Source organism: Acinonyx jubatus, chromosome A1 (genome assembly GCF_027475565.1).
Source record: "Acinonyx jubatus isolate Ajub_Pintada_27869175 chromosome A1, VMU_Ajub_asm_v1.0, whole genome shotgun sequence".
Classification (NCBI taxonomy): Eukaryota; Metazoa; Chordata; class Mammalia; order Carnivora; family Felidae; genus Acinonyx; species Acinonyx jubatus.
Genome location: NC_069380.1, coordinates 104,546,191 through 104,562,280, shown reverse-complemented (window position 1 = coordinate 104,562,280; position 16,090 = coordinate 104,546,191). Strand labels below are relative to the sequence as shown.

Here is a 16,090-nt window from a genome sequence, read left to right as displayed (position 1 = left end):
TTCCTCTTGTATTTATGATGGTGTTTTCATTTGGAATCTGAGAACCTGACTCAGTGTTTGTTTTCAGACCTTCATCAATTTCCAGATGTTTTTATGATTATTTAACCCCTCTTTTAATAGGAGTAAGTGACCAGCCATGTACTGAACTGTGCATTAAATTCAAAAATTATACCCTTTGGATATTCGCTTTGAGAACGGTTCATGTAAACCACTGTGACTCCTCCATTCACTTTCTTATTCTAGGAAAACTTTGTGATATGTATCACCTTAGCCATCCTATCAGAGCAGCCCATGATATTTATGCTGCTGACATGTGAGAAAAGGAACTGCTTGCCATACACATATGGAAGTCTGTAAAGCTTCCTGCACAACTCTAGGCAATATACTCCCAATGGAAGATGTACACATCCTGTGGCTTCATGAGAAAGAATGCACAGCCAGGTGACTCTGCTCTGATTTTCACTGGCTTCTCTTTCATTTCAGACCTTGATGAATGTCAAACCAAACAGCACAACTGCCAGTTCCTCTGTGTCAACACTCTGGGAGGTTTTACCTGTAAATGTCCACCTGGTTTCACACAGCACCACACTGCTTGTATTGGTAAGACAAAACTACAAATGGCAAGTTTTGCAAACTCTTGGTAGATGCATAAAAACCATACTTAAAGTGGGAGAATAACGAATGGCTCAATACTCATATTTAGGACCAATGCGTCATAATTAGTGTCTAGAAATGAGGCTAATAATATAGGTGTTTTTGCCCAAGAATAATATCCAAAGGAAAAAATTAGTTAAGGTCCAACCAAGCACAAGCACGGTAGGGTGTATTCCAAACAGTGCCTTTCTATTGCATTCTAAATATAACCATGTGTATTCAGAAAAAATATGGATAAAGGTTCACTGTAATTTACAACATGCTAGCGAACACGGTGGATTATTTTATGTTAGAAGACACACACATTAAGAGATCTTCAGTCTGCGTTATCAGAAATCATGTCCTCGATCAACCCAAGATACACTATAACTTCACATGTCTTGAAATATTCCTTTTCTTGCCACTAACATGACAATGAATCTGGCCATACATTTCCCTCAAGTTTTCACATCTTGAAACTTAGGCTTTCATACCTCACTTTTCACTTTGTATAGTGAAATCTCAGGTAATGATTAGGAAGCTTGACATTCCTCCTTCCTGCTTTGCTAGACAACAATGAATGTGGGTCTCAGCCTTCACTCTGTGGAGCAAAAGGAATCTGTCAAAACACACCTGGAAGTTTCAGCTGCGAATGCCAAAGAGGGTTCTCTCTTGATGCCACTGGACTGAACTGTGAAGGTCAGTTTATTTGCTCAAAAATCCTTGATCTAACACAGCAAACTATTTTTAACTCCCAAGCCACTAAATGAGAAATGAGATCATCTCAAAAGAAAGAAAGTACTTAACAAGATAGACCTCAGGAACTGATTTTTGTTCTTAGATTTTCATGTATCATTCTGGGGGCAGAGGAAAACTTTAAGATGGTAGAACCAAAATTCTGAGAGTATGGACTGGCTTTTAAAGTAAGTGTTGTCTTTACATAATTACTGATCTAAAAAAAAAAAAAATGCAAGAGAATTCTGTAGCTAATATGGTTTACAGTAGTATACAAATAAATCAGAAAAAAACATGGGGCTTTGTTCCATGATAACGACATGTGTGAAAGTTAAGTCTTGAAAGAACCAGTTATCAAAGAGAATTGCAGAAATAGACAAAAAGCACTGGGGAAAGTGAGAGCTATTTCCATTTCATTTGTTCTGAAACTCCTGATTCCCTCTCTTCCCGACAATGGGCATTTTCTATAAATCTACCCCCCACAATAGGTATTTCTTGTGAAGTGCAAGGAAATGTTTAACTGGGAATAAATTAAGAATCTGCCTATACCTGACAAAATATTAAACTGTTCTCTAATATTTTCATCGCAAGTGTTAATTTATTAGAATTGGTATCTTTTGCAAAATACCCATGCCAAAAAAATTATAGGACTATATACATCTCCTTACATTTTTTTTATAAACTATTGCAGTTTATGTCTTTATTGATTTTAGTCACCCTTTGATTTAAGAAATATATTCATAGTTTTTAATGTACTCTTTATAAGAAGTGTAGGACATTTATATATCTAATTTGCAGCCAAGAAAAATTCGGCTTTAAAAATTTCCATTTTAACGTTTTATATTTGAAATCATTGAAAATTTTAAAGTATTCTGAATGTACAGCTGTTTGCCACTTGTGAGTTCAGCTTGTGACCATCCACATACGATACCATTTATTAATTATCCGTATAAATTTGTTGTACACACATCAGACGTGTCAATTTTATTTTACTCTTTATGGGTACATTTCAAAGCCTCAGGTATCATTCCCAAAGAATATGCATGTACGAACAAAGAAATTATTCCAGATGTGTAAGAATACCCCATCACATCTAACAATAACATTCAAATACTTAAATTTTAAATTTAATTTTGAATGTATCTCTGTAGTGCTGTATCTTCCTGAAATTGAGGAATAAAATGTCCGAATCACTATTGAATCTACTGGAATATGTAATGCAAATATGCTTCAATTACCTACCAAATAAATCACACCATATGCAGTTAATCCATCCAAAATATACACAACATTTGTGGTTGCTATTGTTGATTTGCTGAAATGAAGATGTTATTGAAAGCACTGACAGGAGATGGTCTGGTGGACAGCATAAGAAGAAGGTGGGCTCTTAGAACCATCTGTGATGACCCCTAATAACCATGTGACTTGGAAAAGCTCACAGCCTCTTTGTGTGTCTTGTTAGTTTCCCTGATGATAGTTAGCCCAGGTTGTGTCGGGAGTGCACGTCCGAACAGTAGAGGCAAGTCTGCGTGAATCTCATGCTGGGCTTGTTTTTGCAGATGTGGATGAATGTGATGGAAACCACAGGTGCCAGCATGGCTGCCAGAACATCCTGGGAGGCTACAGATGTGGTTGCCCTCAAGGGTATATTCAGCATTACCAGTGGAATCAGTGTGTCGGTGAGCTCCTGCTTGTTATGTGCCATCTGCCTTTCTTACCTTAAAGTATCTGTGCATAAAATGAACAACTAACAAAGGCTGATGCTTCAGTGTAGCCTCAGAATCCTAGAACTTTGTTTATTTTTGAGAGAGAGAGTGAGAGAGAGGGAGCTAGCAGAAGTTCCGCAGAGGGAGAGAGAGAATCCCAAGCAGGCTCCACACTGTCAGTGCAGAGCCAGAGATGGGGCTCTACCGAAGGACCATGAGATCATGACCTGAGCCAAAATGAAGAGTCGGGATGTGTAACTTACTGAGCCACCCAGGCGCCCCTAGAATCCTAGAACTTTAAAACAAGTCCTTCACGGGCATCTGTTACACTAGTCTCTATGTTTGTGTATGTTTGAAAATACCTGGAATAAAAATGGTGTTTTAAGGGCCTAAAAGATAACTCAACTAGAGCTTTTATAATTAGAAATTTCTACTACATGTACTTTTTTTTTAACTTTGTAAAAGTGGTGTCAACAATCATCGTCTTCATTTGCCAAGGTCTGGGGCTTTTCATCATTGATGTCTTATCTTTAGATTTGGGGTTGAAGAATTACCCATCCATCTCCCTCATATAAATCTAAATGAATTCACATCAGCTTAATAAGAGCCATCCATCTGTGCTCTTCAGTTACATAGATCTAATGAAGAAGGTTAAAGTATTTGAAGGTAGAACAAGTATCTAGTTAGAGCTAATTCTGTTGAAAACTCGAGAGAAAAGCATTTATAAAATAAAATGTGTAGACCTTTAGCTCTGTTCCTTGCATTGCTAATAGTCAATAGAAATTCTCCTTTTAAGGACAGACTGATCAAAGAGAACATTATTCTGTACTTGAATAGCCAGCTGATTGACTTAGCACAGGCCTCATTTCTTCACTCCATCTGAATGCACTTCATAGACATGCCATCCAACAGGCTGTGACATCAGATGCCAGCATAGCTGAGCAGAGAGGGGAACAGTGGTCCTGCAGAGAAACAGCAGGGCGCTTTCCTGTTCCTCTGTAGTGATTTAAATTACTCCACGTGTTTTCCAAATATTTCACTGTGAGCATCCACTAAATAAATTAATCTGATTTTATCCTTTGTGGTCTTCTCAAAAGAAATTTCTAATGACGGTGTAGTGATTTGAGAAGAGAAAGTCAAGATAGATTTCAAAGGAGGGAAGCCAAGTCTTGTGAAAGTCACAAAGAGGGTTGCAGTCTTGTGCCAGGCCAGAGACAGATGCTTTTGTCACCCCCACAAATAGACACTCATGAAAGGAAATGCAGAAGCCATTAATGATTAAGAAGTTAAGGGCAAAGTTTTCAAACATTATCAAAATGGTGTAAGTTAGGCAGTCAAAATGATTTAGTAAATTTACTTCTTTTTCTGTACACACACAAAAAATGTTGCCAATGTCCTTTTGCCCTGATTTATTGATTTTTAAACAGGGGCAAAGTATAGGCGTAATAAATACACTTAAGAATATTGAGAACAGTACTTTTTTAGATAGCTGTTAAAACAGTATAAAACAATGATACTGCTTTGTTTATAAAATAGGAGACCCTCCACTTAGTAAATAACATGGATTTCTCAGTTAATTCTGTGGATGTTACAGCCAAAGGACGATCTTCTAATATTTCCTATGTGTCAGCTTATTAAAAAGAATTCTCATTTTTATAGTGACCATAAGTATAAACAGGAACATGTATGGAATATCATCTCAACTTCCAAGTTTTTTAAGTTTGCTGAAGCTTCTGCCTATAAATATCTAGTGCAAAAATATCTATATAGTTTTTCACTACATTGGTCTAACTTTAAGATCAAGGCTAATACAGTATATATCCTTTTTAAAAATGTATTTATTTTGAGAGAGAGAAAGAGACGAGTTGCGGAGGGGCAGAGAGAATCCCAGGCAGGCTCCACATGGAGCCCAATGAGGGGACTCAATCTCAAGACCATGAGATCACAACCTGAACTGAAATCAAGAGTCAGATGCTTAACCAACTGAGCCCCCCAGGTGCCCCATGTATGGTACATCCTAATTCCCCTTTGTGGGATCCTCCAAGTGGGTACTTCAGCAAGGCAGTCACCCCAGAGAAGCTCACACAGTGTAACAGCAGGGATTTATTTGGAAGTTTCTAGATTCTTCTGTTCAAGGTTGAGGAATCCAGCTGGTCTCTACTTTAATTGCTGACTTCCTTGCTTTGAACACACATAATTCCAGTTGGAATTTTAACTCAAATATATGGCAGGGATGGAATTAAACCATCAGGAACTAATAAAAGCAACAACTTGTCAAAAGAACAAGAATTATGACAAAATGCCAGTTGAAAGGCCGCGAATTATTTTTATCTGTTACCTGTGTGTGTAAATATCATTAGTCATTCATAGGATTGAAGGGGGAAGGATACAGAATTAAGGGACCAAACTGTTATAGTCAGTGTATCAGATAATTTTAATAATATTAAACTGTAAGCCTACAGTGTTGTAATACTGTTGCCAACTTCAGGAAAATGACAGTTTGTGTTACTACTGAAAAAGGTTGTTGTTTTTTTTTTTAATTTTTTTAATGTTTATTCACTTTTTGAGAGACAGAGAAAGACAGAGCATGAATGGGGGAAGGACAGAGAGAGAGGGAGGCACAGAATCTGAAGCAGGTTCCAGGCTCTGAGCTGACAGCACAGAGCCCGACCCGGGGCTCGAACCCACAAACCATGAGATCACGACCTGAGCCGAAGTTGGATGCTCAACCGACTGAGCCACCCAGGCGCCCCAATACTAAAGAAAGGTTTTGATTCTCATGAACACTTTAAGAAGTCTCCAGCCACTTGCCAGAGAACATTTATAACATTCTGGCACATACACTGTACAGATGTAGGTAGGTAACATTCCCAAATCGTTGCAACCATTATTAATTATTCAAAATTGAAAATAAGTGAATATTAACACTCGCCCATGGAAAAAATTATTAATCAGTGAAGCATGAGACAAAGTATGTATTAAACATGAAAATATTTTACAAGTGAGATTACCTGAGTCCACAAAAATATACCACAATATACATTTGTAACACATGAGTACATTATGGAGCTTACAAAAACATGACACATATTTAAATATTCTCGTCAACAGTACGTAAATGCAATTTACTCAGTTAATTGCCTTTCCCTGGTAATTTTCCTACCTAACAGAATGTCTAATCCTATATTCATAGCAGGATCATTTTGTTAAATTATAACCTAATTTGTATTTTCTGTTAGGAGAGAAACACTGCATATAAATGTCAGGTTTAATGACTGAAGCAGGTCAGCCTTCATGGCAGAATTGCAAGTCTTCTGAACATAGAAATAAAACAGCAGTTATGCCTATATCCGAGGTAGCCTAGTTATTAAGAATTCACTTAAATACTTTTCTCCCCATGAAATGAAGACTAAGAACTCATACATAGTAAGTAATCCTATCAAGTTGTATATCCGGCACTCTCTGTTTGCTGGTCTAATTCTGAAGCTATAATCCTCACACAAAAATTGCCTAATTCATTCACATCTATCCTTTTGGTAACTTGTGGGCTTTACTGCATGGAGTTAAATTTCCTGAGAGGCCTCGGCTCAGAGATTGCCCCTGCACCCCCGTACACCTCCCTGTAGCTGTTGTGTTCCAGAGGCACATCTCCTTGCAAATGGACCGTCTCCCCACGTGGGCTGAAACGCAAACTTGTCACGTATCAGGGAAACAGCCACATTGTGCTCCACTGGGGTCATAAGAATTCCACGGAGCAGATGTGACTTGAGCCCAGGGTGAAATGTGGATTATGATAAAGCCCAGAGGAGTCAAACCACATGCTATGTATCAACCAGGCAGTGAAGAGCAAAACTGTAATCTCCGCAGTTAAAAGCACAATCAGGCTTTGATTTTTGTAAAAATAAGAGCGACTGAAAGTAGAACCTGTCATTATCCGCCAGGCAGGAATGTACAGTGTAAGGTTAGTTATTAAACTGGTAAAACCTAGGTTAGCATTTGCTGAATGCAAACCTCTCCCAGAAGATACAGGCTGCACCTAATGGGTTCTCAAGTAGTTACAAGCATACTAGATTTCCAGTTCAATAAACTGAGTTAAATAATGTTTCTTTTAATTACTTTGTAATTCATAGTATTTGAATTTTTACATATGTTTTCTACCCACAGAGAATGAATTTGGGAATTGCTAGGGGAATGGAAACATGTATAGAAACAGGTTTTTTTAAATTGAGATATAATTCACATATCATGAAAGTCATCTTTTCAAAATGTGTACAGTTCAGGGGCTCCTGGGTGGCTCAGTCGCTTAAGCACCGAACTTCAGCTCAGGTCATGATCACCCAGTTCGTGGTTCGAGCTCCAAGCTGGGCTCTGTGCTGACAGCTCAGAGCCTGGGGCCTGCTTCCGATTCTGTGTCTCCCTCCCTCTCTGCCCCTCCCCTGCTCACGTTCTGTCTGTCTCTCTCAGAAACAAAAACGTTAAAAAAATTAAAAACACAATGTGTGCAGTTCAGTGGTGTTCAGTATATTCTTACAGAAGTGTGCAATCATCACCTCCCACACATTTTCATCATCCTAGAGAGAAACTCCATACCCGTAAGGAGTCATTCTCCATTTCTCCCTCCCTGTGGCCCCTGAAATGTAGTGATGTACTTTGTATCTCCTTGGATCTGAGAGACAGACAGGCTTTTGAAGTAACCTTAGGTTCCAAGAATAGAAGTTGTTCAGTAGGCAGACTGCCTACATCTGTACCCAAAGGCTGCCACCCTATTCAAAAATATAGCACAGACAGAAAATTAAAGGGGAGGGCCAGGTTTTTTTTAAAGCCCTAAGTGAGGGGAATTTTGTCTGGGGTTTTTTTGTTTTTTTGTTTTTAATTTTATAAGCTTTGCCAATCAACCATCAGAGTGAACATTTTTTAAATACGCTTCTAGAGGTATGTCCACGCGAAACTGTCATTCCTCTGACAGCCAGGCTCTCCTTCACCTCCCGCCCCCTCCCTTGGGTAAGAGTTTCTTACTCTGTGTTCCTAGACGAGAACGAATGCTCCAATCCCAATGCATGTGGCTCCGCTTCCTGCTACAACACCCTGGGGGGTTACAAGTGCGTCTGCCCCTCGGGCTTCTCCTTCGACCAGTTCTCCAGCGCCTGCCATGATGTCAACGAGTGCTCGTCCTCCAAGAACCCCTGCAACTATGGCTGCTCCAACACAGAAGGGGGCTACCTCTGTGGCTGCCCGCCCGGCTACTACCGAGTGGGACAGGGGTAAGGCCACCCACCTCTCCGCGCTGGGAAGCAAGCGCGGTCCCGGCACTTAAGGGAAAGCTAATGTTGCCCGGGACGCAAAAGGTCAGAGGACTTGGGATGTGGGAAGAAGGACCGCCAGGGAGGCACATGGGTGAGGTGCAGTAGAATCGCCTCCTCTGTGGTGCATTTGAGACCCACTTTTATACAGGTGTCTCTCTCCAGCCCCTCAGAATGGCCTGAATTGATTCACTCAGATCCCTCAAGGCCAGAGACATTTTAAAAACCCTGCTCCCGTGTTGTCACTGACACCTGGATTATGAGGTGTAAGTGGGATGGCTTCACCCGAGATTTTTCTATGAATTTTGGCAAGTGCTAACCCAGTGGTCCCTAAGGAAGGAGTCTTTCCCTCTCTCTGCTCATCTGGCTGTATAGTGCACAGAGCGGATGTGCCTGGTCAGCGTGGCACCACCACGAGGCTGGGCTCCCGCCAGCTAATGGCACCTTCCCACGTGAGCCGTCTCAAGCACATTGGAGGCGCTAGCCACCCACATCCTTCCTTCAAGGCAGCTGGGCCTCACACAGCACAGAAGATGGGAATTTACAAGTCCGTCAAGGTCACCTTCCCCAGAAGGAACAGGGAGTGAGTCAGGCACTGAGGGGTGCGGACTCATCTGTCCACCCCTGCTACCTGATAATGCCTGAACACCAAGGTCGTGGTCCAGACAACAGGTCATTTACAGCCAACTCGGTGACTCTCACTAACCCTAAGAGGAGCTCAGAAATCCCAGCTGTTAAAGCAGAGAGCCACCCTGAGAGCATCAAGCACAGGCTTCAGGCTTGTAAAGCAACAGAAATTCTCTTAAGCATTCTCTTTTGAAATTCATACTTTGCTTTTGTTTGTTTTTTTAACCTTCTTGATATAACTATACCTGAGTGCTTCAGTCTAAATAGGAATGAAAATTGGAGAAGCCTGGGGCTCGTTCTGAGAAGAATGTTGCTCAAAATGAGGGAGAACCTCGTGTATTAAGTGTTGAAGGGAAAGTTACCAAGACTATTAGGTGTTGTTATTTCTGAGCTTAGAGTTTACTCTGTTGGTGTCCTGTTTCTAAAAAGTCTTTGGTCTCCCACTGGAACCCTGTGGTCACACCCTGTGAAGTCTCACAATGCCTTGCTTCTCATTGCAAATAGCCACTGCGTCTCAGGAATGGGATTTAACAAAGGGCAGTACCTGTCCCTGGATGCGGAGGTAGACGAGGAAAACGCTCTGTCCCCAGAAGCATGCTATGAGTGCAAAATCAATGGCTACTCTAAGAAAGACGGCAGACAGAAGAGAAGCGTTCACGACCCAGAGCCCACTACCGTGAGTAACCCTGGCTTGGTTCTGTCACAAGATTGTATCCTCACACCGTCACGCATACTCTGCAGTAAACTTTAACATAGGTTCCAGCCTCTGTGGACAGTTTGTTGAAAGGTCCTAACTAAATTAACAGACACAATATGGCAGAGGCACGGCAAAATTAGGGGCAGTATTAACTGAAAACACAAGGACTGGGTGTGTGTGTTTGGGGGGGGGGTGGGGACTTTATCAGTCATAGTTTCAGATCCTATGTTTTTGTTTTTGATTTGTGCCAGAGGGAAAAACGTGTCCGTCTCGGAAATAGCTATTATAAAATGATTGAAATAAATTATTTTGAATGTGTCCATTTGTGTTTTATACAAATGTAGCACACCAGGTTGCTTTTAATTCTCAGTAGATAAGCCAACAAGGTCTCATATTCTATGACATTTGTAAGAATAAGGATTCCTCCCATATAAGAAAACAAAATTTTTATCTCCAAGTAAAGTGTATTTTGTAAGGAACAAATCTGAATTGCCTGCCCATGGGTCTTTGCTATCAATGACATTTACCTGAGTAGTTAAAAGGTAAGGCCATGCCTATGTGGTTTGAAATGTTCCCGGACCCTCCCCACTTACTACCCGTGTTTCATGGGGCATGTTCACTTAACCTCTCTCTCCTTCAATTTCTTCACCTGTAAAATGTGGATTAAAATACTTAACCTTGAAGGCTGACAAGAAGATGGTGTTGACACTGTGAAGTGCCCAGAACAGTGCCTGACATGTTAGTAAATGTCACCAGGTATTATTACCTGGTATCCACAGATGATGGTTTGCCCAAAGATCAGGGCCAGCACCACCTTCTTCAGTTAACATTACTGCAAAATTCCCCCACCAAAGAAAACAACTAACTGGCCGTGTGAGGACTTGTTTCAGTTTTCTGAACTGAAACTGTTTGTTTCTGAACTTCAGAAACTTTCCTTACCTGTAAGACTAGACTTCTCTAGACGAAATGTCTTTGGTTGGTTCTATTTTATAATAATAAACAAGCCAGTGTTACATTTACCTTAAGTTGACGGAGGTACCTAACTGATGTTTAAATATTCATCCGGTGCGCCTAACCAAAAATCCAGAAATTTTGCTTATTAAAACTTGCCACAGTGGTAATGGGCACAGGATTCTGTCTGATCACTGATGGGCCCTTCTGCAGCACCAGAGCCAAGTTCTGACTTAAAGGCATCAACTCAGAGCTTTAGATTTTTCCAGTATCACTAAAATAGAATTCTAAAACTTCCCATCCTTCTGTCCAAGTGAGACTTGATTTATCTGGGCCTGGCCCCACTGGTTTTTTTGTTTTGTTTTGTTTTGTTTTGTTTTAACCAAAGCAGACTCAAACCCAAGCCCAAAACTCTGCAGGTCCCTTGGTCTGCACTAAAAATGCCAAACACCCAGTAAACGCACTCCACTCACCGTGTGGGGGCCTCACAAATCACACCTAGCCTTCAGAATGAAGACTGTTCTGAGGATAGTCCCTGCTGTTCGCTAATAGCTACACTTCTGATTTAGACTCCAGAAAAAAAAAATATATATAATCATTTCTTAAATTATTCTTAAATTATTATTAATCAGCATGTTATTCCATAAACTCATCAAAAAATGTTCTTAAATGTGAACGCTCTCTGTGGGCTCAGCTCAGGGCTGACAGCTCTGTGGGACTGACCTTTCCCCCAGCTGACAGGAAGTCACAGCAGCCTCCTTCACGAGCGCTTCTGGCGCAGGGCCTACACAGGGTGGTTGCAGCCAACACGTCCCTTCCCAGTCCCTCTGCTTCTGCCTTCGAATCTCTTCCCACATCCCTTCCTGCTCTTCCTCCAGGTTGAACACATCAGTCTGGAGAGCGTCGACATGGACAGCCCCATGAAAATGAAGTTCAACCTCTCGGGCCTTGGCTCGAAGGAGCACATCCTAGAACTCATGCCCGCTATCGAGCCCCTCAACAACCACATCCGCTATGTCATCTCCCAAGGGAACGACGAGGGCATCTTCCGCATCCACCAAAGAAACGGGCTCAGCTACTTGCACACGGCCAAGAAGAAGCTGGTGCCTGGCACATACACACTGGAAATCACCAGCATCCCTCTCTACAAGAAGAAGGAGCTTAAGAAACTGGAAGACCACAATGAGGATGACTACCTCGTAGGGGAGCTCGGGGAGGCTCTCAGAATGAGGCTGCAGATTCAGCTCTATTAACCCCTTACAAGACCTGGTTCCAGGCTCAAATCCCTGCACAGCCAGCCTGCAGAAGCCTCTGAGAAATCAAGGACTAATTTTAAAGATGGGGGCGGGGGGCGGGAAAGACAACTTTTATTTCTTTCCTCCCTGTCTCAGACTGCAGAATGTTGACCCTCACAGGGAGGGATAATTGAGACTCTGGTATGGCCAAAGATTTGAGTACAGAGGCAACCGTGGTTACTGTATTTTTTATATAACTTCACTTTAAAATATATTAAAAAAAAAACTAAAATTAAATGTTCAAGAGATCAGCATATGGCACTAAATGCACAAAAATAATGTGAGCTTTTTTTTTTTTTTTTTTTTTTTTTTTTAACCTGTTAGCAGTCTGTAACACTTTGGGTATTTTGCTATAGTTGCTAATTAAAAAAAAATATAGATGTTTATTTATTTTTAATGCAGTAATATATGGAGAAATGAACAAACTATGTAAACAAAAAAGGGAAACTCACTTGTTTTTCTTTAGATTTATAAATTTGAGCTATGTCTTTTAGAGGTGCTTTTTAAAAATCCAGTAGATTCAAGAGATGTTTCCTTTGGTTTTTCTGCCAGTCGTCCAACTGGTACACATCCGATTGTTTTAAAGAAAGCCTCACAGAGCTGTATGGGCCGTGTAATCAATACTCTGAAAAGACGGAAATGCCATTAGATCCTGGATAAAGGCGATCAGAGCCACAGCAGCCCAGCGTGACGATATTTCACATCAGCAGACACACCAGGCAACAGAAGATGAGGCGCAACCACTGTAGCAAAATACCTTGACTGCTTGTGAGACCAGTAGCGTTGCAGGGCCAGACCGTACTGTATCTCCTCCTCCTAGAACCTCAAGGAAGCCCGCGTGCTCCCCACACCACCTCATTCTTACCCAGGGTGCGCCGCGCATGCGTGGCGCCGCAGGCAGCTCTGGAACTGCCGGTCCTTCGCAGAGGGACCCCTGGCGTTCTCTAGTGTTCGGTGCTGTCTTAGATTAACGGTGCATTTATTATGTTCAAGCTGTTTCAGGACTGCCATATGTGCAAACAAATCATGCAGTACAGCCAAGGAATATATGTTGTTTTGTTTTGAATCCATTTTTTTTTTTTTTTAGAATTTTCATTAATACTGTAGTTATACACCATATGCCTCGTTTTATCATAGCCTATTGTGTATGAAAGATGTTTGTACAATGAATTGATGTTTAGTTTGCTTTAGTCATTTTGAAAAGATCCTGTACCGGGACGTGCTAATTAAAAGGATGTCCCCGTGTACTTCTCAACCCAAGAACCTGTCCCTGGACCGGTGACCAAACCTCATATGTGAAATGGCCAGAAGCACATGCAGGCTCCGGGTTGTTCCTCTCACACCTGTGCTGACCAAAGATTCATAACCAGTTATATCCAGTTTGGGGTTTTGTTCTGTTTTGTTTTTTAATACCTAAAATAAATAAATAAATAAATAAAAAGAAACAGTGTAAATTTGTAATCAAGTGTTTGTGAGGAAAAACTTACGGTTTTGGTTTTGTTTTTGTAGGTCTATGTATCAAATATGACACTTGTCTTGCAATAAAGCTTATTTTGGGGTAGTTTTCTGGCTGAGAGTTTTATGGGGCTACAATCCCTGTTTGTGTGTGGGTGGGGGAGGGCTCAGCCAGGGCACAACTGTAGGAAGACAAGAGAATGCTGTCCAATCTGTGACACAAAGTAAGCAGGACTGTTCAAGTGACAATTACAAAGTAAAGTCATATTCATGTAGAAGAAGGCCAAACTCAAGACAGTAGGTCCTTTCCTTCTGCATAGATTCTAAGACTGCTAGGAGCACCCCCCCCCCCAACACACACACACACACACACCTGTCTAGAGACCTGAGAATCTGTTTATGTCATCCCCACATAGGCTCTGAGGGCCACTGCATTAAAGCACCTGTGAGGAAGTGCAAACATTCTCTGAGTCTGCCTTCTTTAAGGTTTTTCCTGAACTTAAGTTTTTAAGCAAACGTACAGAGTGAGCATTCCCCAGGCCAAATAGCATCCTCATCTAAAAAAACCCCAAAACTTCCCATCTCTTGCAGTGTTACAGACTTTCCTCAGTGGGTAAGTGGCTAGACATGCGAAGCTACTATCAAGCCACTGTGGTTTTTGATACACTGCTGAAATAAGCACAGAAATGTCTCAGAAGTCCATTCACTGCAAAGTTGGGGAATTTGTACGCCCAAGTTTCTCACGTAGGCATAAGAAAACAAGGAAATGTTATGACTGATCCTAATGCTGCTCTCTGCCAACCAGAAATGAGCTGCGTGGAGTAAGGAAAGTATTTGCCTCAGGGCATGCTTTATGTCTTAACACAGGTATGCACTTTCATCTGGCAACTGTTACTGGTAACACATGAGCACTCCTAATGTGAAATCACCTGCAACCAAATTTGACTCTGAACGGTGACCAACAACACTCTTAAGTTTACCTTTAACCTGCCCTTAAAGGAAGTTTGAGAATCCACACCATCAGGGGCTCTACACAGAAGGGATTAAAGACCATGCAGGGCTTTCCACAAAAGAATGTACTGGAAAGAAACGGCTACCTCAAGATGCTCCTAGGAAGAACATTCTCAGACACCTCTGGTTGCCTTATCACAATTCTCTTAACTGTGAGCCCTGACACAGCCATGATTAATTTGTGTATCTCTGGTAACTAACTGCTAATGATCTATTCTGTATCATTTTGTCATTCCCACTAACTGTCCCCTCAGAAATTACTTGGGGTAAGGCACAGGAAAGTTTGTACAAGAGTAAAGTAAGCCCAGATATGTATACCAAGTCCAGTGCATACAGGTATTAGTTATATAATAAGCAATAATTTGGTCTTCAGCCGAGAATTCTCTTTGCATTAGCATTTAGACTTGGACTTTTAAAAAATTTAGTTGTTTCTGATTTTTTATTTTGCTGCTTACTTGTAGTAAATGCAAGTTGGTCACGTTTGCACAAGAACAATGAAAATAATCCAGGGATTTTCCTCTAAATTCAAACACCTCCCATTTTACACAATCTAGGAATATCAAGTGGGATCATTCATTATGGTCTGTCCCTTCTAAATAACCTAAGGTTTTATTTTGCATTCATTGCTTTCTTGGTTCACAAAACTAATGCTTGGGGTGGAGGGTGGAAAATACAACTAAAATGACAGAGGATCAATCTGTGTGAGTCCTACAAACTTTTATGTTCTTATCCCTGATGCTTCAAGGAAAACGGTTAACTCCTCTGTTAAAATGAACCAGGAGGAATCGCTGACATTTTGCCACATTTGATTTAGTTACAGAATGGCAATTTCATAGGGTTCAACTGATTAACAAAAATATTCTTGCTTCTCAAGGATGAACTGGAAATTTGAAAATTTTCCCTTCTCCCTGAAAGACCATCTATTCCACTCACTCCTTTCCATGCCTCTTGTGGTTCATTTGTACTCCTAATCTACAATAGTCCACAAGAGAATATACATAATTTATTCAAATAACCACTTCTGTTCATGCTCCAAAGACTTTGGACAGAGTGTAAATCACACATCTTTGAGGGGATTACTGGAAGCTGTCTAAAGACAGAGACAAATCCACTGGGAAAGACCAAAACATAGCACCATGTTTAAAAAAATAAATAAAGGGAAAGCTTTAGGCTTCTGGAGAGAAAGGGGAAAGACGGAGACTCATTAACACCCCACAGGAAGTGAGTGGGACAGCCCTGTTTGTGATCTCAGACAGCATGCCTTTGATATCTAGCTTCTGGTTGTTGTTTTGTTTTTTTTTTTTTTTTTTTTTTAACCATGATTGCTCTCTCAAAGCCATGGTTTTCTTGCTTAATAAGGAGTACGTGTTCAACCCAAATTCTCTTTGAAAATCCCTTCAGCAATACACAACAGTGGAGTCCTGAAATACAATGTACAGCTCATTAAATTCAGCATGTCAACCACTGAGGCAGTATCACCTTGCAAGTAAAAGAAAGAAACCTTCCATCAGGCCAAACTGAGTTTGGCACATGGGTGGGACAGGTTCACTGTCTCCCTTGGATCTGAAGCCCTCTCCAAGATCCTATCCACCCACTTTCGGATGCACTGGTTGGTAGAAATCCCCCGGGGTGTCCTGATGTCATGTGCAAAGCACTTTCATTTGGTTATGACTGTCCAAT

General features: G+C 41.0%; 1 protein-coding gene across 1 annotated transcript in view; it reads left to right on the top strand.

Moving 5' to 3' along the window:
- Positions 1-13,505, top strand: part of FBN2 (fibrillin 2) — a 254,200-nt gene extending 240,695 nt beyond the window's left edge. Inside the window, exons 60-65 of the mRNA XM_027076778.2 lie at positions 484-600; positions 1,204-1,332; positions 2,928-3,047; positions 8,104-8,335; positions 9,506-9,677; positions 11,528-13,505. Of these exons, the coding sequence (XP_026932579.1) occupies positions 484-600; positions 1,204-1,332; positions 2,928-3,047; positions 8,104-8,335; positions 9,506-9,677; positions 11,528-11,902 (1,145 nt within the window). The 3' untranslated portion in view covers positions 11,903-13,505. The remainder of the gene's footprint in view (positions 1-483; positions 601-1,203; positions 1,333-2,927; positions 3,048-8,103; positions 8,336-9,505; positions 9,678-11,527) is intronic.
- The last annotated feature ends 2,585 nt before the right edge of the window (positions 13,506-16,090 follow it).